Below are 27568 nucleotides of genomic sequence, written 5' to 3'. Positions count from 1 at the left end.
GCGTATCTTGTCTTCATGGGGAAAAATGTCAGGGTGTAACGCACGGCACAGTGGGTGAGCGTATCTTGTCTTCACACGGAACAATGTCAGAGTGTAACACACGGCACAGTGGGTAAGCGTATCTTGTCTTCACACGGAACAATGTTAGGGTGTAACACACGGCACAGTGGGTGAGCGTATCTTGTCTTCACACGGAACAATGTCAGGGTGTAACACACGGCACAGTGGGTGAGCGTATTTTGTCTTCATGGGGAACAATGTCAGGGTGTAACACACGGCACAGTGGGTGAGTGTATCTTGTCTTCACACGAAACAATATCAGGGTGTAACAGAAGGCACAGTGAGTGAGCGTATCTTGTCTTCATGGGGAAAAATGTCAGGGTGTAACACACGGCACAGTGGGTGAGTGTATCTTGTCTTCACACGGGGAACAATGTCAGGGTGTAGCACACGGCACAGTGGGTGAGCGTATCTTGTCTTCACACGGAACAATGTCAGGGTGTAACACACAGCACAGTGGGTGAGCGTATCTTGTCTTCACACGGAACAATGTCAGAGTGTAACAGAGTACAATGGAGTCCATGGTGGGAGAACAACGTTTTTCCAAGATTAGATATTATTGTTTTCGTATGTGGATCACACCATGGCTACCATAAAACACTCCTTTATTTGTAAGGCACCTAGATAGGTCCGTCAAACAACCTGATATATGGCCATCTTCCACGGTCCTCCACACGTCTTGGTGTTGTCCCCCTTGCAGCGTTGGTTGCACTTGTCGTCGGACACCTTCTCGTAGCCACCCTTGATCTCGTTGCCGCAGAAACATTCCCTTCCAGCCTTCAAAACAAACCATGTCACTGACATATTCTCGCACATGTTTCGTCACATTGGAGTTTTTCCTGTTTTCTAATGCATACTGGTATTTCTTCTTTTCATTACTTTGTGGTACTTTCTGTTTTCTGGTGTCTACTAAACCGACTGACACCCTTACTTCTACATAACCCTCACTAACTTTGTGACATACAAATTAGGGACTCCTTTTATGATGCACAGTCCGGTAGAGTGCAGGAAATACTGGGTGGTTGAGTACGGAGCGTTAACCTTACTTGTATAAAGATTTGATTATATTCTTTCGCAGACATGGATTGAAGTATATATGACTGTTAAGTTTTAAAAATCGAAAACAGCTAGAAACACTTGTTTCAAACAAACATTTTGATGTATAAATGGGGTAAATAAATAGGGTTAAAAACTTCGTTACATAAGACACTAATTAAATAAGTATAATCACCTCCCACCTATATCAATAACGGATCATGTACCAAAATATCATTAGTTACACGGCTACTTGCCAGGTCGTACGGGCTGATACCGATTCAAACGAGTCGCACCATCCCATACTAGGTGAGGTGAAATTGTGTTTTACGTCTAACCACTACACAACGGAGGCGGTCCCATCCCATACTAACGGGCAAATGGCCGTGTAACGAAATTCAATTATTACCTTCTAGATATTTAGGTACCAAAAATGTGATAATACAGTTATTTTTCAAACGTTTCTTTTCGGGGTATGGGACACTAAACGTTACGCCATATGTGTAGCGGCAGACGAACATTGATGATTGATATTTGAAGGGACAATAACTATTGTACGCTTAAAAATATGGTTCAAGGGACGTTAATTCAAATGATACCGCCGTTTATGACATATCTAAAAGACCGGTATATTTCCACTTCATCAAAATAGCAAATTCGAACAAACAAATGTCCCTTAAAGAACGTTTGCTGATAATAATAGCTGAATTCCCCAATTGTGTTGGCTTTGAATGTCAAAGTTCGCAAACGGTCAAGGTCCTCCATACTGGAACAGAGTAGGATGGATTCATAAACTTTAGAGTACGACTTCATGTGCACTGGCTAATAACCAATAAAAAGTCCTCTAACATATCTAAAGGGTAATATAACATATTATTATATTGCTCAACACTAGTAGATCTCAGTTCTGAAATACAGCCCTTAATACCCACCTCAAGTCCATAGAAGGAGTATTCCCTCTGGGTGCAGTGATTTCGACACATGTCAATCGTCATAGCGGTGTTGTCATTAATGTATTCAGGGCGAAGGACACGACCCTTTTTATCGTCGTAGCAGCCCATGTACACAGGACCTACATGGCAAACATAATACATTCCATGTACACTCAATAGCCCCTATATACAGGAACTTGAAGATAAACATTAGACATTACTCGTTAACATAGCTGCCAATATATTCAGGACATACAAGACAAACATTAGACATTACTGGTTTATACAGCAGCCCCCTATATACAGGACCTACAAGACAAACATTATACATTACTGGTTTATACAGCAGCCCCCTATATACAGGACCTACAAGACAAACATTAGACATTACTGGTTTATACAGCATCTCTATATACAGGACCTACAAGACAAACATTAGACATTACTGGTTTATACAGCAGCCCCCTATATACAGGACCTACAAGACAAACATTAGACATTACTGGTTTATACAGCAGCCCTCTATATACAGGACCTACAAGACAAATATTAGACATTACTGGTTTATACAGCATCTCTATATACAGGACCTACAAGACAAACATTAGACATTACTGGTTTATACAGCAGTATACAGGACCTACAAGACAAACATTAGACATTACTGGTTTATACAGCATCTCTATATACAGGACCTACAAGACAAACATTAGACATTACTGGTTTATACAGCATCTCTATATACAGGACCTACAAGACAAACATTAGACATTACTGGTTTATACAGCATCTCTATATACAGGACCTACAAGACAACCATTAGACATTACTGGTTTATACAGCAGCCCCTATATACAGGACCTACAAGACAAACATTAAACATTACTGGTTTATACAGCAGCCCCTATATACAGGACCTACAAGACAAACATTAGACATTACTGGTTTATACAGCATCTCTATATACAGGACCTACAAGACAAACATTAGACATTACTGGTTTATACAGCATCTCTATATACAGGACCTACAAGACAAACATTAGACATTACTGGTTTATACAGCATCTCTATATACAGGACCTACAAGACAAACATTAGACATTACTGGTTTATACAGCATCCCTATATACAGGACCTACAAGACAAACATTAGACATTACTGGTTTATACAGCAGCCCCTATATACAGGACCTACAAGACAAACATTAGACATTACTGGTTTATACAGCAGCCCTATATACAGCAGCCCCCTATATACAGGACCTATAAGACAAACATTAGACATTACATTACTGGTTCATATAGCAGCAGCCCCCATATACAGGACCTACAAGACAAACATTAGACATTACTGGTTTATACAGCAGCCCCTATATACAGGACCTACAAGACAAACATTAGACATTACTGGTTTATACAGCAGCCCCTATATACAGGACCTACAAGACAAACATTAGACATTACTGGTTCATACAGCAGCCCCTATATACAGGACCTACAAGACAAACATTAGACATTACTGGTTCATACAGCAGCCCCTATATACAGGACCTACAAGACAAACATTAGACATTACTGGTTTATACAGCAGCCCTATATACAGGACCTACAAGACAAACATTAGACATTACTGGTTTATACAGCAGCCCCTATATACAGGACCTACAAGACAAACATTAGACATTACTGGTTTATACAGCAGCCCCTATATACAGGACCTACAAGACAAACATTAGACATTACTGGTTTATACAGCAGCCCCCTATATACAGGACCTACAAGACAAACATTAGACATTACTGGTTTATACAGCATCTCTATATACAGGACCTACAAGACAAACATTAGACATTACTGGTTTATACAGCAGCCCCTATATACAGGACCTACAAGACAAACATTAGACATTACTGGTTCATACAGCAGCCCCCTATATACAGGACCTACAAGACAAACATTAGACATTACTGGTTTATACAGCAGCCCTATATACAGGACCTACAAGACAAACATTAGACATTACTGGTTTATACAACAGCCCCCTATATACCGGACCTACAAGACAAACATTAGACATTACAGGTTCATACAGCAGCCCCCTATATACAGGACCTACAAGACAAACATTAGACATTACTGGTTTATACAGCAGCCCTATATACAGGACCTACAAGACAAACATTAGACATTACTGGTTTATACAGCAGCCCCTATATACAGGACCTACAAGACAAACATTAGACATTACTGGTTTATACAGCAGCCCCTATATACAGGACCTACAAGACAAACATTAGACATTACTGGTTTATACAGCAGCCCCTATATACAGGACCTACAAGACAAACATTAGACATTACTGGTTCATACAGCAGCCCCTATATACAGGACCTACAAGACAAACATTAGACATTACTGGTTTATACAGCAGCCCCTATATACAGGACCTACAAGACAAACATTAGACATTACTGGTTTATACAGCAGCCCTATATACAGGACCTACAAGAGACAAACATTAGACATTACTGGTTTATACAGCAGCCCCTATATATACAGGACCTACAAGACAAACATTAGACATTACTGGTTCATACAGCAGCCCCTATATACAGGACCTACAAGACAAACATTAGACATTACTGGTTCATACAGCAGCCCCTATATACAGGACCTACAAGACAAACATTAGACATTACTGGTTTATACAGCAGCCCCCCTATATACAGGACCTACAAGACAAACATTAGACATTACTGGTTTATACAGCATCCCTATATATACAGGACCTACAAGACAAACATTAGACATTACTGGTTTATACAGCAGCCCCCTATATACAGGACCTACAAGACAAACATTAGACATTACTGGTTCATACAGCAGCCCCTATATACAGGACCTACAAGACAAACATTAGACATTACTGGTTCATACAGCAGCTCCTATATACAGGACCTACAAGACAAACATTAGACATTACTGGTTCATACAGCAGCCCCTATATACAGGACCTACAAGACAAACATTAGACATTACTGGTTCATACAGCAGCCCCTATATACAGGACCTACAAGACAAACATTAGACATTACTGGTTTATACATCATCTCTATATACAGGACCTACAAGACAAACATTAAACATTACTGGTTTATACACCAGCCCCCTATATACCGGACCTACAAGACAAACATTAGACATTACAGGTTTATACAGCAGCCCCCTATATACAGGACCTACAAGACAAACATTAGACATTACTGGTTCATACAGCAGCCCCTATATACAGGACCTACAAGACAAACATTAGACATTACAGGTTCATACAGCAGCCCCTATATACAGGACCTACAAGACAAACATTAGACATTACTGGTTTATACAGCAGCCCCCTATATACAGGACCTACAAGACAAACATTAGACATTACTAGTTTATACAGCATCTTTATATACAGGACCTACTTGACAAACATTAGACATTACTGGTTTACATAGCAGCCCCCTATATACAGGACCTACAAGAGAAACATTAGACATTACTGGTTCATACAACTGTCCCTATATACAGGACCTACAAGACAAACATTAGACATTACTGGTTCATACAGCAGACCCTATATATACTGGGCCTACTTGGCAAACATTAGACACTACAGTTTCTAAATAGGAGATCTACAAGGGAATACATTCCAGGTATAATCCCGGCCTTCATGTACACAGGAGAGAGGTAAACATTAAACGCATACAGAAGTTCCCTAATACACGACACACTGTACTAAACTACAGGCAACAGAAAGTTATCAATTTTATCAAAGTTATCAAGACGTTGCTATTTAATGACACAAACACAGTCACCCGATATCACCTTATTAACATAACTGTTTTATATTACAATACTTTGTCAAAACATAACACCGCTCGTAAATAACCAATATTACCACTAGTGCACGAACAAAGGTATCAAGGCCACTCATTATCATCGTTACATTGTTTCGACTCAATACCCTGTCAGTTATCGACTTATCGACAATATACTCCATTATCACTCATATCAACTGTTTAAGCATCAGATTAAGAGTTGCTTTACAACGCTAAAATCATGTTGGCTGGTTGGTTGTATAACGCCGCACTCAGCAATATTCCAGCTATATGGCGGCGGCCTGTAAATAATCGTGTCTGGACTGGACAATCCAGTGATCAACAGCATGAGCATCGATCTACGCACTTGGGATACGATGACATGTGTCAACCAAGTCAGGGAGCCTGACCACCCGATCCCGTTAGTCGCCCTATGACAAGCATGGGTTACTGAAGATCTGAAGATCAGTTCTATCCCGGATCTTCACGGGTATGGAATCCTGTAACGTATTGCAGATAAAGGACAATAACTGAATAGAATCAATGATTCGGACCAAAAATCAATGATGGTCAAATGTTGCAAGTCTGTCAGTTACCCTCTGTACACTGACTTCTTGATTAGTTAGACACTGAAAATGTGTTGTTCAGTGAATAGGTTATGTTACAACCACATTCAAAAATCTACACACTTCGGAATTTTTTTAGAAAAAACAGAAACGCAAAATGAATCTTTAAAATAATGATCGAAGGTTTGTACGCATATGTCAAATTTGATGGTTGAATATTGTTGTTTGTATGGTTCACAAGAACATGCCATAAACGATTTTGAATGGTTTTATCGATCATGATTGTCATGATGAGCTTGACTGTCATGGTACCCAAACCAGCAATTATTTCTTTTCACGTGCAAAACATGAGTACAACCTATGACTTTCAAAGACCCAAGTGCACCTCGCAAGTTCAACCAAGATCTTTGCAAATATTGGATGAGAAAATTGAACGTCTCAACGCTGCCGACCGAGATATGATCATTGGATGATTGCAGCTGGCGAATCAAAGGATGTCATGGCGAGGGCCTTCAACGTTCATCCCAGCACAATAACTCGTTTGTGGGATCGTTTGTGCACTCCAATTCGACAAATAACCGCCGAAGATCTGGAAAACCGCGAGTCACCACACCAGCCCAAGATTGCTACATCCGGGTCACCACTTGACAGTCATCGTTCTGCCCGGGACACAACATAAGAACGGTTTGGAGCCTGGGGAGTGTCCGACCATACAATCAGGAACCGTCTCCGAGAGGCAGGTATGCGTGCCAGACGTCCAAAAGGTCCCCCGTCTCTGACACAACTACAACAATGTCTGCGAGTCAGGTTGTGTAACACGGTGCAGTCATGGAATCTTGGAAACTGGAGGCGTATATGGTTCAGTGATGCATCGGGTTACCTCCTCAAGCGACGAGCCGGAAGACGATGGGTCTACGTTTTGCACCCAACTACGTCAGGCAAGTGGACAGATTTGGTGTGTGTGTGTGTGTGTTGGTGCGTGTGTGTGTTGTGTGTGTGTGTGTGTTGGGTGCGTGTGTGTGTGTGTGTTGTGTGTGTGTGTGTGTGTGTGTGTGTGTGTGTGTGTGTGTGTGTGTGTGTGTGTGTGTGTGTGTGTGTGTGTGTGTGTGACTATCATGGTGTGGACAGCCATCTCATACACCCGCAGATTGGATTTGCTGCTCGTCCAAGGCAATCTTACGGCCGCTCAATATATCGACCAGATTCTCTGTCCTCGCGTGCATCGCCTTGTCGACCACCAGAAGGAGCTGTACCAACAGGACAACGCCAGACCTCACACAACACGTGCTACAGTGGACTGCCTGGCCAATAACAACATCAATGTCCTCCCCTGGCTCTCCAAATCCCCGGATCTGAAACCAGTTGAACATCTGGGGGATCAGTTCTCGAAAAGTTTGTAGCCCTAAGGATTCTTAACTGTGATCGTAGCCAATGTGTTAAGAATGGGCTTAAGAAGTTCGTAGGGCTACGAACGTTTCGAGAATAAGGGCCCAGATCGATAAACGTGTACGTCGACGTCGTAATCCGCCATTGACCCTTCAAAGGTTGTTCAACATGCTGCAGGAGGAATGGAGAAGGATTCCACAACGAAACATCCAGCAACAGACTCGATCTGTGCCAAGGAGGTGTGCAGTTCTAGCAGTAAGAGGTGGTCATACAAGGCAGTAACGTCAACGCCACCTCGTGCACAGCAGACTATAATGACTGTCATTCTGGTGAAATGTGCACGAAATACCAATGAATGTATTGCTCTACAAAATTTCAGAGCTGTACCGTTGGTTTTCGTTGATTTAAATGTAATTAAATAAGACCAAATATTTCAATGATATTTTTTTAAAGAGTGTATTTTACCTAAGCCCAACCAACAAACCGTCCTGTCTAGGAACAAGTAATAGTTGTCGTCGGGGACATCAAGTCAGTTATCAGTAATTTGAAAAGAAACACCGAGCATTCTAAACCCACACCACTCTCAGATATACAGTTATGAAAATTATGTCGACTTGATGGAGACGTTCAATCGAATTTGCAAAAATCAAAGCAAAGGAAAACAAAATGCTTTTTTACCTGGTGTTGTCGATGTTGTGGGTGTGGTGGTACTGGTTGTTGTTGCTGTTGTTGTAGTTGTGGCAGAAGTTGTGGCAGTAGTCGTTGGGGTTGTGGCAGTCGACGGGGTTGTGATGAAACTAGCAGTTGTAGTTGTTGTGAGAGTTGTAGCTGAAGTTAATGCTGTAGTTGAGGTTAGGGGAGTCACAGCAGACAAATACATTGTGGTTGACGTAGACGTAGTAGCAGTTGTAGTGGGAGATGCAGTCGTTGTTGTCAATGTTGCCGTGGGACGTGGGGTAGGTGTGGTGGTTGTAGATGACGAAATGGAAGTAGAGGTTATGCTTGGAGATGTGTGGGAGCTTGTTGTCACATCAGGTACAGAAGTTGTAGTTGTCGTGTATGTAGTAGCAGTTGTAGTGGGTGATGCAGTCGTTGTTGTCAATGTTGCCGTGGGACTTGGGGTAGGTGTGGTTGTTGTAGATGACGAAATGGAAGTAGAGCTTACGCTTTGAGATGTGTGGGAGCTTGTTGTCACATCAGGTACAGAAGTTGTAGTTGTCGTGTATGTAGTAGCAGTTGTAGTGGGAGATGCAGTCGTTGTTGTCAATGTTGCCGTGGGACGTGGGATAGGTGTGGTGGTTGTAGATGACGAAATGGAAGTAGAGGCTACGCTTGGAGATGTGTGGGAGCTTGTTATCACATCAGGTACAGAAGTTGTAGTTGTCGTGTATAAAGCAGCATTTGTAGGAGAAGATGAAGTCGGTACCGTCGTCTGAAGACAGATGTGGGAGGTTGCAGCTTGAACAGGAACACATGTCTCCGTCTGGGCGCAACTGTGCTGTCCACATTGTCCATTGTGAGGCTAGAAAATAGAATGTTGTCAATGTCAATACTGGATGCACTATGCTTCAATGACTCCTACATGTTACTGGTTGTGGACTGGGCAGCATAATTATATACTGCTCACTGAAATGGCTTGATCAGTGAAATTGTGAGTCATTGAACAGCAAACGGCCGCTTTACTATTTTTGCAACAGAACGGCATTGAACGCAGTACCCCAGAACACACGTTGCTCGAATTGTACGGCAATATATAAATCAAAACAATATTGATGTGTTTTCCTGGACGGCAAAATCCCCTGATTGAACACGTCATTTACTTTACACGCCCGGAATGAAATGGGGCGAAGTTTACGACGTCATCCGCATCCTCCTACAACTTCGCAGGGGCGGTGGGGGTAGCCTAGTGGTTAAAGCGTTGGCTCGTCACGCCGAAGACCCGGGTTCGAATCCCCACATGGGTACAATGTGTGAAGCCCATTTCTGGTGTCCCCCGCCGTGATGTTGCTGGAATATTGCTAAAAGCGGCGTAAAACCAAACTCAGTCAGTCAGTCAGTCAGTCTACAGGAATTCCGTCAAATTCTTGGTCGGATATAGCAATAACTTTCCCGGAAGTTTCATCGACATTTGGTGGCGTCAAGGAGGCGATGGTGCCAGGCTTGCATCAAAGTAAAAGATAGACACACTCGCTACTGACAGTGTGAACCCCGTCTTGTGTAGTGGCGTCATTTACAGATGCCAGGTACGCTTTTCTTATGGTCCGTTGATCGTTACCATACTTTGGAACATGAGTTTATTATGTAATCACATTTCATTTAGGCAGCAAATGTTTAATATTTATTATGTTTGTTGCTTGTGTGTCACACTAAATTTTACATTTGAGTATATTTCGCATATCCTATAAATAGCCTATTTACCTTAACACTTGTGAAGTTGGTGTCGGTAGATGCAGGTTGTGTCGAAAGTTCACAAGTTCTGTTAGCAGCAATCCAACGATACGCCTGGCACCGTGTGGTGTAGACACACAGCCGGTCACAGACTATCTTCGACGACACAACCTTCACGAGGAACACATCTGACCCCGACGTCACCTCGAGGTGGCAGCACACGACGTACAACACCGACAGCCACAGCGACAGCATGTACTTCATGTCTGGACGTCTGAAGCAAAACAGGGACATGTAACACACATGTTATATTTGAGATTACACTTTCTTAGTAAAGTACAGATTCTAGTACTTTTGTTGGGTTGAGTCCCATCCGGGATTCCAACCAACACCCTCGGAGTCAGGCGCCTAATCGCCAGCACACAAAGTCAGCCGCCGAAGCCGCTCAGCCACCGCGGCTGCCAAGGGTTAGCGGGTAAGGCGGCTGACTTTGTGTGCTGGCGATTAGGTGCCTGACGATGAGGGTGTGGGTTGGAATCCCGGATGGGGCTCACCCCTACAAAAGTACTAGAATCTTTGCTTTACTAAGAACGTGTAATCTCAAATATAACATGTGCTACATTTGACCACTCTCTAAATGGCATTGTGTAATCATAACACAGAGACAGTTCATAGACAAAGACAAATTTCTTGCGTCAACTTTATAAGCGTCAACTTACTTGTATGAGTAATGATCGATATCAGATTTAGTGCGCTGATGCATGGCAAGCCGTTATCACATCTATTATGAAATACTGATATCTTATATTGTTTTAAAGATATCTTGAATGAAAATAGTGATATATTCAATTGAATTGAAGATATCTTGAATTGAATTGAAGACATATCGAATAGAGATAATTACAGATATCTGCAATAAAAGTCATGACATCGCGAAATGAATTAAATATATGATGAAGCATTAACATGATATCTTGAAAAGAATTGCTGATATCTAGAATTGAATTAGAGATATCTTGAAATGAATTAAAGATATGTCAAACAGAGATAATGTATTGAGAAATTATTGATATCTTAAATTGTTTTAAGGATATCTTCATGTCAACAAAACTTCTAGTACATTTATATATTTTACTGAATGACATCTTCACATTGTTCCTTTTTTCCCGACAAGCAATTTATGAACTAATTACCACGTGTATAACACAGTTATTCACATGACGTGACACATCTTCATATATGTAACAGCTCTGTCATAGTGACGTACATTTCAACAAAATAAAGCGAGTTCCAGAGCATACGATGCCCTTTCGGCATACTCGATGAAGGTGAGAAGATATATGAGCAGTGATTATTGAGTAATGTTTTGTTGTTCTTATTCTTTGTACCATGGCTTTGCGGCGATCTTTTTTATGTTGCCTATGTTGTAACCTGCTAGTTACTACATGGTTTCGCCCTACTGATTCTCACTGGATAATGCTTGCTCTGCCCCCTTTCGTGTGCCGAAACTATGAGCTCATCGTAAAAAGGTTTCGCCAGAAGGAAGTTGAGATACATTGTAGAACATAAAATCAAGTACAATGTTGACAAATTTATTTAGGAAAAAATGAACATCATTGTAAAACATTTGTATTAAAGGATTTTTAAAAAGGTTAAACACTATGCACTTTTATTACATAATGACTTTCAAACATGAATATATACCACATCTACACCACCCATTTACGAAAAATAGTCGTAAAAATTATAAATATGCACCAAAACTAAAACCACTTTAGCCCCGCCCACTTGTATGCATATTTTTATTTTTAGCGGTCTGCCGTCTGTGGCTGTGACGTCATACCCGAGAGTCCTCTCAGTGTGTTGACATTTCAGTAGTGTATACGCCATCGAGTTTAAAGTGACACAAAGCACAATATTTTGAATGAAACGTTGTTGTGATTGTGTATTGGAAACTGACAACTGCACTTCGAGTTCTGATGATTATCCAACTGCGTAAACAACACGGATGTACATTTCCTGAGAAATTCTATTTGACATGAGGAATGGCATAGATTGTATACTGTCGTGCGGATTTTGTGAACCTCTTCACGCACGGTCATCTGTGTTCGTTACACTTTTCAAAGAAGCGCTATGAAAGAGACCTAACCTCTGGCGAAATATGGATACGAATAGGCAAAGCTTAAACCTTACAAGGATGCTATATATCGGGCATTCCTTTCGACATTCCAAACAAACACAGAGGCCGAAATGTCAACTTAGGACTGAGACCGAGAGAGTTGCATTCCGGACGCGACGTTGGTTGCAGGTGAGTTTTAAGATGTAGTTGTTTTGGAGCAACATAAACACTCCAGTACTAGCTAGCTATATAAAGAAATAGTTGATGGAAAAGTACGTCATAAATTGCGCTCATTTCCTATTTTCGACCAGAGATATATTTTCACAGCAATGAAAACAACCTAAATACCCTAGAAATGACCAAAGCTGGAGATCCCAACTGGGCAATCAGCTACCCCTAAGCCTAAACCAAGAGGCCAAGCCAGTGAACAAGAAACCAACACATGGTAAATATAATTCAGACAATCAATAATCTTTTGTTGAACTGGTGCATACCAGTTTGAAAAAACCCCACACTGTTCCTATTACTGCATGTTTTTCCTAAACTAATGAGTCAACACTAAGTCTTGTTTCCAAAGACACTGGTTTTTAATCATTATATCTATTTTCCCTCTCAGCATTTGTTAAGACAAAAGTACTTACTTTCTTAGTGCAGATTTCAGAGAAAATTATTATTATGGTTGCCAAAACAAAATATACTGAAAGTGTGTTACAAAATGTCTCTAATTCAAAGTAAAATTTATTCACAGAGTTTGTGGAATTCCTACTCAGGGCCATTCTCGAGAGAAGAAACATGTTTCCTTCCTACAGCCTTGCAGGACACAACAGCCTAAATTTCCTGGATATTCTGTCAGACGCTTTCCTTTATAACTAGTAAACAGGAACAGGTGAATTCACTGACATTAAGATATAAAATGAAAGCATGTATATGTGTCTAGGACGTGAACTCAAACCAGTTGTGCCTGATGTCTTAAGGTCTATTGCATTCGTCTCTTTGAATCCTGGTACTTGTTCAGATGGTAAATGTAGTAGTATAGGGAATGCCAATACGGGCGAGCATGCCCTCGTACCAGCGGTGGGAAGTGTCTTCAGGTTCTCTGTCACCGGAAGGAGTTCCTCACCCACGCCGTTGGAGCGTCTGAGCACGCATTTCGCGCTGCTCCAGCAGTGAGCGGGACTGCCGCACTTTCAGGGAAAACCCACCTCCGTGAGGTCGCACACGCTAGTGAAAAATTAGACGCCCTCGCTATGCACCCTTTGGAGGCGCAGTTGGGGTACACCGGCTCATTGGGAGTGTGCAAGAACTTCTCAAGGACAATGATGCACAGCTGCTCCTGGTCCACCAGGTAGAGCATGTCGAGGAGCAAGCGATCTTTCACCAACCCGTTTAAGCAAAAAAGGTAGATCAACCGCATTTGCTCGGGAAACTCCGACATCCGGATGACTTGCGATTTGTTATACTCTCGAAGGACGAGACTCTGCTCGTGGGTGATAAACAAGTGAGGATTGTGCCTCGTGGTCTTCTTGGTGAACACCGCCACCTTCTTCTTCTTCCGCGGAGATGCGTTCTCTTCCCATCGCTGTTCTTATTCATTGGCTCGCGATAGTTTTTTTCTATTTTATTTTTTTCTCGAATTGGAAACTCACCTATTGAATATTGCTTCAGAGATGGTTGACGAAAGGGTATAAAACGAAGGAAGATGGGATCATGCAGATGGATCCTGCTGGGGAAGCACGAATCCTGCCCCAATGCCACCGCACAGAAATACTGCTACCAACACGCATAAAGGGAAAGGCGGGGCTTCGTCAATCTCATGTGTAAGGTGTGCGGGCATCCTGTTAGAAATTTGACCGACCTAAAAGTATAGCAGAAGGTTGCTGTTGATCAATAGGATTGGAAACCATGTCAAACCCTCGTCAAAACCCTTCCCAACGGTTATCGGGAATACGTCACGCCTTTGTTCAGGAGCGCGCAGGAAATTCCCACACCAGACGTCAGACGAGCCATCGACATTGCTTTCGCCAAGATGAAGGAAAGCCTCGAGAAGTTCACGAGAAAGGGATCGGGTGGGTCGTCGAATTGGTGGACGTCGTTTACCTTGACATCGCCAAGTACATGCCCTTCAAGGGAGGCGATGCCATCAAACACGTGGAAATACTGGTTCACTTCATGAGGAGGAAGGCTATCGTCAATCCCAAAACCAACGGTCGTGTTGTCGACAACTACTGCGACGTTGTGGCCGTCGTCACTTACTGGTTGAAGTTCGAAAGGCGCAATCGGGTGAACGTCAACGTGTTCTGCCACGAAGGCAAACGAGTCGTCGTTCACCGGTTGAGTAATGCCTCCCACGACGTCACCCACAATCTTTTCCTCGTTGAAACGAAAAGGGGAACACTCTCTGCGCCTCTGTCAAAAACCTTCCCAGGCTACTGTACGACCAATCCAAACACAAAGAGAAAAAACATTTCTGCCTCCGCTGCCTCCGTGGATTTTCGCGAGCCGATCTGAAGACGCTGAAGTTCGTCAAACACCTCAACCAAATGATGGCTCCCTACGTCGTCTACGCGGATTTCGAATCCATCGTCGAAAAGATGGATACCGCCTATGGGCTACACCCATAAAACGCAAAACACACGGCTTGTGGTGTCGCCTTCATCGTCGTCCGATACGACAGCGTGCCCTTCTCCCCGCTCATTCTCTGCCGAGGCAAACGGCGTTCAAGTCTTCCTCCGAACGGTTAAACGCTGCGAACTAGAGATCCGGAAAAGCCTCGCCGATCCCGCGTCCATCGTGATGACGCCCGACGATCTCAACGATTTCGCTCGCGCCTTAGTCTGCCACGTGTACGACGAATGCCTCGAGAGAGCGGACGCCGTGAGGGATCACTGTCACGTCACGAGCACCTACCGCGGAGCGGTGCATCGAACCTGCAACATCAAACTGAAAATCAATCCCAAAACCATCCAAATCCCTGTCGCCATCCACAACCTTAGAGGGTACGACTCCCACCTCATCATGCAAGGCATCGCCCAAACCAAGGAGAATCATTCGTGGGACTGCGCTCTTAAAAACCACCAAAGTTGAACTCGACCTCTTCACTGACTATGACATGCGCTCCTTCGTCGAGAAAGGCATGCGAGGCGGCATATCCATGGTCTCCAAACGCTACTTGAAAGCCCTCCCCTCCAACTACCTGCCATACCTTGACGCCAACAACCTCTACGGATGGGCCATGAGTCAGTATCTACCCACCAAAGACTTCGCCTGGGCCGATCCCAATGATTTCACCCCGGAATCCCTTGCGTCCGTTCCCGAATACGCTCGCGAAGGATACCTCCTGGAAGTCAATCTCGAGTACCCACCCCATCTCCACGATGACCACAACGACTACCTGCTCGCGCCCGAACGATTGGCCATCGATTTCCAGTGGCTGTCGCCCTACCAACGCCAACTCCTCGACTCCACCTACCCCACCAATCTCCGAAAACCAGATACGTTCTCCACTACCGCAATCTTCAGCTCTTCACCAAGCTAGGCATGAAGCTCACCAAAATCCATCGCGTGCTCAAATTCCATCAAACCCCTTGGATGGAACCGTACATCCGCATGAACATCGAACTCTGGAAAAAAGCCAAATCTGACTTCGAGAAAAACTTCTACAAGCTCATGAACAACAATGATGGAAAACAGAGGAAGGCACGAATACGTCAAAATCGTGATGGTCAACGAAGAGGAAAAACTCCGCAAACTCATCGCGAGTCCCACCTAGAAACACTCGCGTATCTTCGACCACGATCTCACGGCCGTCCAAGTCGGTAAAACGTGCATCCTTCTCGACAGGCTGATCGTCAACAGAATGGGCATCCTCGAACTATCCAAACACTTGATGTACGACTTCTACTATGACCACCTCAAAACTCTCTACGGAAATGACTGCTCGCTGCTCTTCACCGATACCGACTCCCTGCTTCTCGATGTTCGAACCAACGACATGTACGCCAACATACAACGTCACCTCCACCTCTACGACACCAGCGATCATCCGCCAAATCACTTCCTCCATCACACAACCAACAAGAAAGTGCTCGACAAAATGAAAGACGAATGCGCGGGCACCCCCATCGCCGAGTATGTCGGTTTGAGACCCAAAATGTACTCCATACGGAAAGCTGACCGACAAGACATACAAAAAGGAGTGGAAAAACAAGTCAAACAAGACATCAAACACTAACACTTCAAACAACCCCTCTTCGACAAACGAATCTCCAAACACAAGATGAAAATGTTGCGGAGTCAAGGCCACGACATCTTCTCCATCACCATCAACAAAACCTCGCTCTTGCCACTCAATACCAAATGATGGATAACTCCAGACGGCATGCGAACGCTCGCCTACGGCCACAAAAACATCACATAAAACCGCCAAAACCAAACCCCAAAACGAGCAATCCCCACCAAATCTCAAGCAAAAACAAGCAAACTCGAGCAAAACACTATCCAAAACCATAAAATCTTATTGGAAAAAATAACTGCTCACCAAACTGCCCACCCCTCCGGCAAACCCACCATTTTACCTCACCAAACCCACAGACCCAGAATTTATCTGTTTAAGTAGTATAAGGAATGGCGGTACGGGATCAGGGCCGTACCAAGGGCTAATAATTGGATTTTTAAATTGAGCCCTTGGGAAGGGCCTGGTCCCGTACAGCCATTCCCTATACTGCTAATGTTGCAGTCATCACTGTGTCACATGGTGTTATCAATCTTGTTTTCTTAGGCTTTTACAAGTCCATCCAGTTAATTTACTCGCAAGTCTTTGCCTTCATGATCTTGGTGTACACACTGTATTCATTAATTTGTCATAAACAGTTTGTATGCAAATAAATTATTTGCTTTAAGTTTTGTGTGCTGGTTTCTTGATTTGATCGATGGTCTTTCTTTGGGACTGATCATACTTTACACATTACTACTAGAACACAATGAAGAATTTTCTTTTTCACTAGCTGACAGTTAATATAAAGAGATAGATAAGGATTCGTCAGGTATTATTGCATCTATATTTATTTATTATATCTCTTATCAGCTATGCAGATTTATATGACTAAGTATTACGACAAATAGCCGATGCTTTACACATGTATGGAAATTGAAAATGTAATAAAACTGATGTTTGATGCACCATATCAGAGACGATACACCGACTTCTCCAAAATCATACACTTACGAATTTAGGGCACTTCTGTACTGTATACAGTAGTGAGATCGAACTTACCTCGACTTCCGTAACGGTACGTATTTCATAGAAAAGATTATCACCATACTTAAACCTTTATGGACAAATTTAGCAGAAGACGCATTTTATGAAATAAAGCTGAAAGTTACTTAATAACCTTCATAAAATCATGAACCTCGAACGTAACTATTTCATGGTTTACCATCCCATACTGATGTATACTGGAAGACAGGCTCAACACATTGATCAAACATTTTCGTTATCATGACTGCAAATTTTACTGTGACCGCGGAAAAATTAATGCAGTATCTAATCAGTTTTCCATGAACATGTGATAGGCAAGTGGCTTGCATACCAGTCTGCAGTAGGTTTATTTAAAACAGAGTCGGGATCGTCCCACGGCTGTATGTTGTCAACTGGTGGAATCATCGTCAATATCCCTCTCGGTCTTGCCGCTAGAAATACTTTCAAAATGAAAATGTTGCATGTATGTGATATTATCTGTATCTAGTATGCCATCCAATCAAGGTTTGACTTCGTGGATAGATTTATTTGCTAAACTAGAAGCAGACCTCAGTAAGCGAACAGGCTCTGTACCACTGTACTTTCCGTGTGTTGATGTAGCGACTCTCGGGTATGACGTCACGTGACCACATGACCAGCTACCTCATTATCTTGCGTAATTGCGAAATGCTTGTGAGGGAGGTGCGTTTTAGATTCCTAATACAAGCTGTATAATGAAATATTTCGGTTTTTAACTGTAGTTTGTGGATATTATATATACCCAGGGGTTCATTAAGAGCGAAACCTTTTTCAAAATCCTTTAAACTACAAAAAGAGCAAAGAAATTATAATTTAGATTGTTTTCAATCTTGAATTGAAATTTAAAGAAACAGTTCCGATACACAAGTTCGTCTGATTGTTTTCAATCTGGAATTAAAAGTTAAAGATGCAGTTTTGATACACAATAGATGGTGTGGACACCGCCGTCTCCGTGACTTGTGACGCTGTGTTTACAGTGGCAGAGGGCTTCGTTTTCATTCGTTTAGGTGCAAGAGGTGGATCCAGTTTGTTTTTGATGGCTGACAACATAGACTGTGACATTCGCTTGTATTTTCTCACTGCCTCAGCGCTTCTGTGCCCGGTTATTCTCATTATTTCATGCTCTTCTACTCCCTCTTCGTACAAACGTGTAGCACACGTGCCCTTCCTGGAGTGGTTTGTGAAGTAGCCAGGAATACCATCAGAAGTGCACATATTCTTCACTAAAGGGCTCAGTTTGATGACACCAATCACCTGGCTGGAAAATCGAATGTTGTCATTTCCTTTAGCCGAAAGGGGTCTCCTGTGAAACGTCCCACTGTTGGCTAGATACAGATCATACAGGTGTGGTAAGTCTGCAGTGGAGGGATGACGCAATACTTTTGCCTCGACTGCCCGGTGTGCCAAACCTCCAGTGTAATTTTTGGCTGTAGTTCAACGGAATTCGATATATGGTCCCATCTGATCTTCCCAACCAAAATTTGATTAGCTTGTAGGCTTCTATGTTCATCACAGGCTCGGAGTCCGAAATGTTTAAAGTTGTAGAAGAAAACTGTGTTCAGGAGACTTTGGCTCGTTTTATCCCCAAGCAATTCTTTTCCCATAAAGGTTTCTCAGTTTCTCGACGATGTTTCATATTTCCCGCATGCGAAGTAGCAAACCGGCACATAAGAGATAGAGGGTTTTGGGTGGATATTCTGAACCATCTACCTTTCGCGCTTCCAACACAAACCTGAACAGATAGTTGTTTACATCGGCGGCTGTAGAGTGTTTGATGTCTGGTACACAAATATCTTGTCGTGATCCTCGCCATTGGTCGAAAACACGCATCGCTCACTTCGTATTATTTCGAGTGTTCTTACTTTCAGCATCAGCTATGCATTGCAAAATATCGTCTTCTAATACGATTTCCGCTAATCGTTCAGTTCGAGCGGGTGGGTCAACAGGATTAGTAATGTCATCAGGCTTATTTCTTCAGAAAACGGGTCGAATTGAAGATCAAATAATCCAACATCCAGCTCAATTTGGTCGCTTGCACTCACTTTGTAAATGTTCAAAGACTGGGATAAAGTTAGGTCCTCAAACTTTAAATTCAACTCCATCGCCTCACCAACTTGGGAAGGTGAAATATCGTGCCCTACGCCTGTCAATTAAAAGCCAGGACAAACCGTGTTGTAACTAGACAAATCTCTCCTGTGCCAATGGGGTAACTTTAACTTACATGACGTTTCAGAGCTACGTTGCTTCTTTATTAGGTGAATGTTGAGTTAATATACTACCGAGCAACAGAAAGTTATCACCGACTTCACTTGACTAAAAATAGAATCAAAGACGTATGTGAGATGTATGATAATTATTTTACAATATAAAATAATTTTTGACTCTTCTTGGCTGTTTCGAATAAAGGGCACCGCAAAAGCTCTCAACACTTCATCCCTGTATAGCTGGGCGTTCAGATTTTCTCTGATGATAACCAGTCTTGTTGTTCTTTGGCCACAAATTCCACCCAATACCATGACACCTCCTCCATCGAATGTATGAACTGCATGAACGCAGGTTAGCGACAGTAACTAGAACTCTGAAACGACTGGAGGTGGATCTGCCGGATGTAGCGGTCTTCGGCCGGTGTCGTGATTCTTGGTCTTCCCGATCTTGGGCGGTCTTGGGTCTGGCCTGCTCGCTGGTAGCGGTTTAACCATTTGCTGATGGTCTCGTTGCTGCAGTGGAAGCTTCCTGCAGCCTGACGTTGTGAAGCCCCCATATCGCCCTGTCTCGTTGGGCTTGCGTAAGTCTTGGTATATTCATGGTATTTTTTGGCATGCTTGCTTGGTCCAAGCATGAGCGCTGTGTATATGTGGCTGAGATATTGCCGATGTGACGTTAAATATTAACTCACTCAGTCACTCTGTGTTTATGACACATTTGCATCTGCATTGCGTCTATTGTAACGCAAACTTTACCTTTTTCACGTTTTGAAAAATGTACAATTCGTATGACGTTTTCGGACAGATGCGTTGTTATCGAGACCATGCTGCGTTATGGGGAATGGTTTCTACTCGGGTTCAAACCTGTACCAGCATTTTGGTTTTTTAGACAATTGCTTTAAAAGAGGTAACTTTCTTTTGCCCGGTAGTTTATGTGTATGCACTGACAGACGTTGTCAAATGCCTGAGGGAATTAGAAAGTGATACACACGAAGAAAATAATGTCATCAGTTACATCCTCTCTATTATAAGGAACAGGCGAGAAGGAGAAGCATTAAGAGGATGACATCCATTAAATTCTCTGCTGTACAGTTTTTCAGCGCAAAACGGTTCCATAACGTTTTTTCACGCATCACGTCACATTGAGCTATCATCCCTCATTAAGCTTACCTGCCACGGTCAACTGGGTAATAAACTGTAACGCCAACAGCAAGGCGAATAAACAGATGTATATCCTTTTACGTAGACACCAGTCTAAACGGGATATTTGAACGTCATAAAACACAACAAGCATCCCTTTGAGAAAATCAGTCTGTTAAATCCATCAATTGGTTATAAGCGTGTTTATTAGCTTGTTGTTTCATGACGCACTCAGCAATATTCCAGCTAAATGACGGCGGTGTGAAAATAATGGGGTCTGGACCAGACAATCCAGTGATCAACAGCATGAGCATCGATCTACGCAATTGGGGTACGATGACATGGGTCAACCAAGTCAGCGAGCCTGACCACCCGATCTTCACTTGTACTGTCGGAAATAGAAAAAAACTGTATTTTCTCATTTATCTCTACAATTTATGTAGTTGATTTGTGAAAGTGTGAAATATCTGTTAAACTTAGTTCGGCCTAACTACAGTCTCGGTGGTAGAGAAATAGAAAACAGAGAAAAAGGACTGAGGGGAAATTAGTGCAGAAATTAGCAATGCGGTTTTTTTCTAAGTCCAAAAATACTTATTTGGATCAGACCATGGCTTTATGCAAATTAGTGTGCGACGATATTGTATTACAAAGGACACTTTTTAAATGCCCAATTTGAAATTAGACGTAGATTCATTATAAACGATAGCTGACGTAAAAAATAATAACTTTTATGCCGAAACTATTAAGGATGTAGCTACAATGCAGTCTCACTGTCACTATAAAGAGAAAGAGATAGGAGGGGCCGTCTCAAAAGCAAACCATGGGGTCGGGCTTGGGGATAGAGATATCAGCTAAGATAAGATGAGACATAGTCAACACACATGAAAAAGCACACAATATCTTTGAGATGACCCCTTGTGCCTGTAGGCAGCACGTGCATTTCATGCCAGGTGAGTCGACGGTCCGACGTCATACCTGGCTGAGCGACCTAATTGCTATCTATAGTCTGATCTATTGTTTTCAGCAGCTATTCGTATTTTTTCTAAGTTTTGCCCGATTTTACGAATAAACATGCTTTTCTGGATATCGTATTACGCATCCCACTGAACGCCCAGCTATAGTTTGGCATGAAATGCATGTGGACCCGGCTTTTTGTAAATATCTCTTCATCCAATGACCCAATCGATCTCAAACTGTGCAAGTGGATGTTTTGTCAGACAACCTAATCACATTGTAAATCACCGATTTTATGCATTTGTATTAAAGAAACTGTCTATGTAACTGTCAACAAAATAAACAGCAGAACGCAGAAGGCTTGCAGAGGGAGGGAGCCAATGACCTGTAACAGCGGTAGTGCTGGACCCGTTTTTTTTGTAAATATCTCTTCATCCAATAACCCAATCGATCTCAAACTGTGCAAGTGGATGTTTTGTCAGACAACCTAATCACATTGTAAATCACCGATTTTATGCATTTGTATTAAAGAATCTGTCTATGTAACTGTCAACAAAATAAACAGCAGAACGCAGAAGGCTTGCAGAGGGAGGGAGCCAATGACCTGTAACAGCGGCAGTGTTGGGTCATAAAGGTCAACGTTCGTCAATGTAGGTCAGCTATGCTGATGACCCTGATGTCAAAAGAATCTAACTTTGGATGCCTACCTTTTTGTACAAGGTTTTGTTAATTGGTTGTTGGTTTATTTTTCACAATTTTTAGCACGATGTTCTTTTTCATGCCAAGAGCAAAAGTTGTACGTTTCATGTAATCCGACACCTTATAAATCGGTTTGCTAAGTTTGCTCTCTTTTTGAAAAAAATTCAACACATTGCTAATTAAACGTTTAGCATCATCTGAATAAGCTTTCATGATGACAGCTAGAAGTAGTCAATGTGAATGATCCAAACGGTCTATCACTGTGCAGTGCACAGGTAACTATCATAAACTGCACGTGCATTTACCTTTAAGACCACATGCATTTCATGCCAAACTATAGGCCGAAGTGGGTTATTTCGACATATGCTATTTGCAATTGTGTAAATTTTTGTGATACAGAGTAACAGCCTAAAAACAGTTTTTTTCTATTTCCAACAGTACTTTAGTCATAATTGTAACAATATATCCATTGAAAATATTAACCATGGCTCGTAAACAACTATGATTAAAGCCAGTTTATGATGTGAGAATGACTCTTTCGAAGAGTACCTCCTTTGATAGCAATATTTTAACTCTCCTCTCAATAATCGAGTTTTAGCTAAGTAGACAAGTGGTTTCCAGTTCGAAGCCATGTCGATCAAGGCTGCTGGTTTTCAGTATCAGAGAACCACATTATTATGATAGCCACTCGATCCCAATGTTTGTTATCATAAAACAAAAGACCTATTATAAAACAGGAAACCACTATAAACAGAACCGTGAAGAAAAACAATGTGATAGAGGATTACTTACTTTGAAAACTGTGTCTTCTCACACAGAGAGTCGTACACAGACGGGACTGGACGCACCGCACACGCTAGCAATGATTAACCAGATCCAAACAGCCGTTATTATATTACCCCCTACATTTGTAATGATATGAGGGATAGATTAACAGTGAATGATTCATAACCAAGTGGCAGTTCTGCCCTGCTCTTTGGTGTTGTTTTACCGACGAACCAAATCATACCACTTTACACAATAATTCGTTTTAAACCCCTTTCATGATTAATTAATTGCTTCGATATTTTATACTTTGGCATAAAGAAGGTGATACATTTTCTGTATTGCGAATCCTTTGTAGATCACCTTAACGAAGCGTATGCAAATAAAAATGTAATTCCTGTAAAGATTAATGAAATGAACTCTCGAGGAATTGAAACCCGAGAGCCTAATGACTAGACTGAAATCCCATGCGAGTTGCGAATTATTTAAGAGTTGGGAGTATAATATACTTTATGTAAAACTCTTTTTTTTACTATGGAACGGGTATTTCATTCTACGATGTAATAGAATTCCTACTGTGTCCACGTATCAATACCTTTTCACAGGATTGTAACTGAAACCAACTTGTTTGTCTTGCATGGCTTAATGTTCAACAATATTGCAAGTTGCGGGCATTTGAATGAAATTTTAGTTATGTTCATAGATCAACTCTTGTGAAGGAAATGAAGTTCTGATGGTAAAATAACAGTTATTACATTGCAATTTCCTCTGAACATGTTAGCTGACATCAATACATAATATTTCTGTCAGTAATGGTCCTGTAAATTTTAGTTACTGTTTACAGGGGTTTCATGGATATACAGCAAATATAGTTTGTAATAAATACTGTTCAAGTAGAGTGAGTGAGTGAGTGAGTTAGTTTTACGCCGCACTCAGCAATATTCCAGCTATATGGCGGCGGTCTGTAAATAATCGAGTCTGGACTAGACAATCCAGTGATCAACAGCATGAGCATCGATCTGCGCAATTGGGAACCAATGACATGTGTCAACCAAGTCAGCGAGCCTGACCACCCGATCCCGTTAGTCGCCTTTTACGACAAGCATAGTCGCCTTTTATGACAAGAATGGGTTGCTGAAGACGTATTCTACCCCGGATCTTCACGGGTCTGTTCAAGTAGAAGATCATGAAATACAAACGGTAATGACAAGGATTCCAACAAAAGAATGTGTTGATGTGAAACATGATGTGAAAAGAGAAGCGAGAAAACCCTATCCACATCCATAAGCATATGCTATAAGCAGAGTCGATTGCACAAAGCCGACTCTATCGTGTGCATGTGTTAATGAATCACTATTAAAATAGTGTTGATACCAGGTGTACGCGAAAGGTTTATTTCTGCAAGGTCTTCACACCTATACACATCGTATATTTTGCATATGCCGCACAAGGAATTATTTATCTCTGTGCAGCAGCATTTCTGTCAATTTTATTGATTCTGTTTATCATGTCATTGTAGTTTAGTTCATGTTCTTCATTGTTTGTGTATGAACTAGCTATTGGGCGCCAAAATCGCGCGGGGCGGTTTTGGTAGCATAGTGGTTAAAGCGTTCGCTCGTCACGCCGAAGACCCGGGTTCGATTCCTCACATGGGTACAATGTGTGAAGCCCATTTCTGGTGTCCACCGCTGCGATATTGCTAGAATATTGCTAAAAGCTGAGTAAACCCATGCTCACTCACTCACTCGTCCATGAAATGTAAAAACACGTCACCATTTTATTCTTGAAACCAAGAAATCCAGAAATGCTCCACTCTGTGGCCAGTTTCTGACAAAGGATTTGACAAAATTCAACATCTAGTTATCAGGAATAGATCTGAAAAAAAGAAAGATTTTGTTTGCTCGACAAATTTAAGTTTAAACAACCTCGCCCGTGAATATTTACTTTTGCTCAAAATTTATGTTTTGGAAGTTGTAAATGAATGAAAGCATGTTTATAAGTGTCATGACACATAATCCAACTTATTTTAACTTAATTCTGTTAATTTTGAGCGTTATCAACATATTTCGCTCAATATTACATTTGAACATTGAATACAACCGTGGCAACTGCACAAACACAAACACACATATGGGACCTTCCAACAAATACACAAATTTCAAAAATCAATTCATTTCTCTGACATAAAATAAAGTTTATGACTAATTATTATATATGACTTCACACAAACTAAATGAAGCATCCATTGTCATATGTAAATAATATGTGAATTCTTGTACACTGGTTATGTGTTGTAAATGGATGGATTCTCGGAGACCACGTCAACAGGTTCTTGCTGAAATCAAAGTTTGGTGAAGATAGAGAACATAGCAGTTTTTTCTGTTGGTTCTGTTCCTGGTAGTTACAGAAGTCTGTTGAACACCAAAGTGGTGCCGTCCTTCCCGGTGTGTGATCATCTGTGCCTCTACACCACTAGGTGTGGTTCTTTCATCTGGGAGGCGGACTTGAGAATATGCCGGTTACGTAAACGAAAGTCAAGGGACAAAACAGCCAGTAGCTTGAAACAGGTACAAGGCAATGATAACTAATCATGTCCAGGCGTTTTGGGGTGGGACATATTCATTGTATATCTGGGTACGAATAGAGAAATGGGTGGCCCAGTCGAGTTTAAACCACTAGGTCTGTTTTGAACCTACTTGGATTTCTGCTACACCCCCCAACCACTTCAATGATCCATGAATGTAAGTTTCACCAGTATTACGCCCGTTGGAATCTGCTTTCTCCGATAACCGAGGCTGATCCACCAGCAGCACACTTTCTTAAATATGCTTGTGTTTAGGACATAAAGTATTATCTTACCTCACACATAAATGTCGCTTTCTGATTGGCTGAGCGTTCTTCTGTTATTTTCAATGTACCCCGCTTACAAGCGAGTAACATTTCAATGTACCCCGCTGTCAGTGGCAACTCAATTGGTACTTCTCGAATAACATTGAATCACGTATGGTTTACGGAAATTACCGATGTTTTGCGAATGCAAATCGATGGAAGGGAGATAACTCTAAATCTGTTTTTCTTGTCAGCAAAATCTAGCGATGGTTACAAAAAGATTTGTACCCGTGCTTCAAACAATTCAAAATTAACATTAAGGTGTTCGGACCAGTGAACAACATTTAATGTATGGTAAGTTTCTTGTTTGTTTAGTATACTTCGTACAAAAAGTTAAGTGTCTCCAAAATCAATTGTGATTAATTGTTTGAATGGAAAGTAATGTTAAAATATATTTAAGTGATACACTTCAATCCGCAATGGACCTGCAGTCTGTGAACGTCGCCTTGGGTAACGAGGTCCAACAAGTTCAGAAATCATCGTTTGTGGGTCATTTTCTCATTGTCTGTAATTCAAACAAACATTTTTCATTGAAATTGTGAAATGGGAAGACGCGGACTCTCTACTGACGAAAGGTGGAGGATACTTTGAATAAAAAATGGAGGGATGTCATGTTGGGCTACTGAAAGACAGGTACGGTATTACCTTAGCGTTATCCGGAGATTGGGACAAGAACGTGCCCACACTAATACCGACCAATGTCCGGAACACCTAAGGCAGCATCTGTTCGTTAAGATCTCGATCTGTTTAAATATGAAGGACCCGACCCCTTCATCAGTGCACCTGTACTGAGGAATCAACTTAATACCGACTGGCGACTCCCCGCCCAGAGGAACAGTCTCAAGACTGCGATATATTGAGCTCGTAGACCTCTTAAACGTCCCCAGAGGACTGACAAACATATCCCTAAACGATTGACACACAGATACTTTGAGAACTAAGAGCAGGCTCCATTAGTCTGATGTGTGTAAACGATATTTCTGGCGCTCGAATTCGTGTTTGTAGACAGGATATGAGCTGCAAACACGTTCGAGCAACCCTTCAAGGTGGTTGGCAGCCAGTAATGATGTGGCGGGGGATGTGCTTCGTATAATGCAAATTGGATATGGTGACTGAACGGGAAGAATATTGCACTGAAATCCTTTAACACATCGTAGTGCCACATTTCGACAACCATCCCTTACAAAGTCACGGAGCAAGGGATGAAGTCGAGCTTCTTGTGCAGGAGGGCATATCAACTCCATGTCGTAATAATCCCCTGCGTTACTTTCAAAGATGCCTACCAGTTCAA

The 27568-nt window shown here is 41.9% G+C and overlaps 1 protein-coding gene across 1 annotated transcript; it reads right to left on the bottom strand.

The window, feature by feature from the left end:
- Nucleotides 1-534: 534 nt before the first annotated feature.
- LOC124264010 (cell wall protein DAN4-like) lies at nucleotides 535-23731 on the bottom strand. Its single transcript, XM_046698733.1, has 5 exons — nucleotides 23416-23731; nucleotides 10263-10506; nucleotides 8523-9366; nucleotides 2028-2167; nucleotides 535-837 (listed from the first exon to the last, which is right to left on the bottom strand). Exons 2-5 carry the CDS (start codon nucleotides 10494-10496, stop codon nucleotides 694-696), a joined length of 1362 nt encoding a protein of 453 aa, XP_046554689.1. The 5' UTR covers nucleotides 10497-10506; nucleotides 23416-23731; the 3' UTR covers nucleotides 535-693.
- Between the last annotated feature and the right edge of the window lie 3837 nt (nucleotides 23732-27568).

This window comes from Haliotis rubra, unplaced genomic scaffold (genome assembly GCF_003918875.1).
Source record: "Haliotis rubra isolate DU_JTF1 unplaced genomic scaffold, ASM391887v1 Scf900, whole genome shotgun sequence".
NCBI lineage: Eukaryota > Metazoa > Mollusca > Gastropoda > Lepetellida > Haliotidae > Haliotis > Haliotis rubra.
Note: the sequence above shows the minus strand (reverse complement) of the source record. Positions and strands in the feature narration are given on the sequence as shown.

Excerpts from the sequence above, each read along its gene's own strand:
- LOC124264010 (XM_046698733.1), bottom strand. The coding sequence starts at position 10,496 with ATGAAGTACATGCTGTCGCTGTGGCTGTCGGTGTTGTACGTCGTGTGC. Across the intron at positions 9,367-10,262 it reads CCAACTTCACAAGTGTTAAG|CCTCACAATGGACAATGTGG; the intron begins GTAAATAGGCTA and ends TCTATTTTCTAG. Across the intron at positions 838-2,027 it reads ACTCCTTCTATGGACTTGAG|GCTGGAAGGGAATGTTTCTG; the intron begins GTGGGTATTAAG and ends TTTGTTTTGAAG.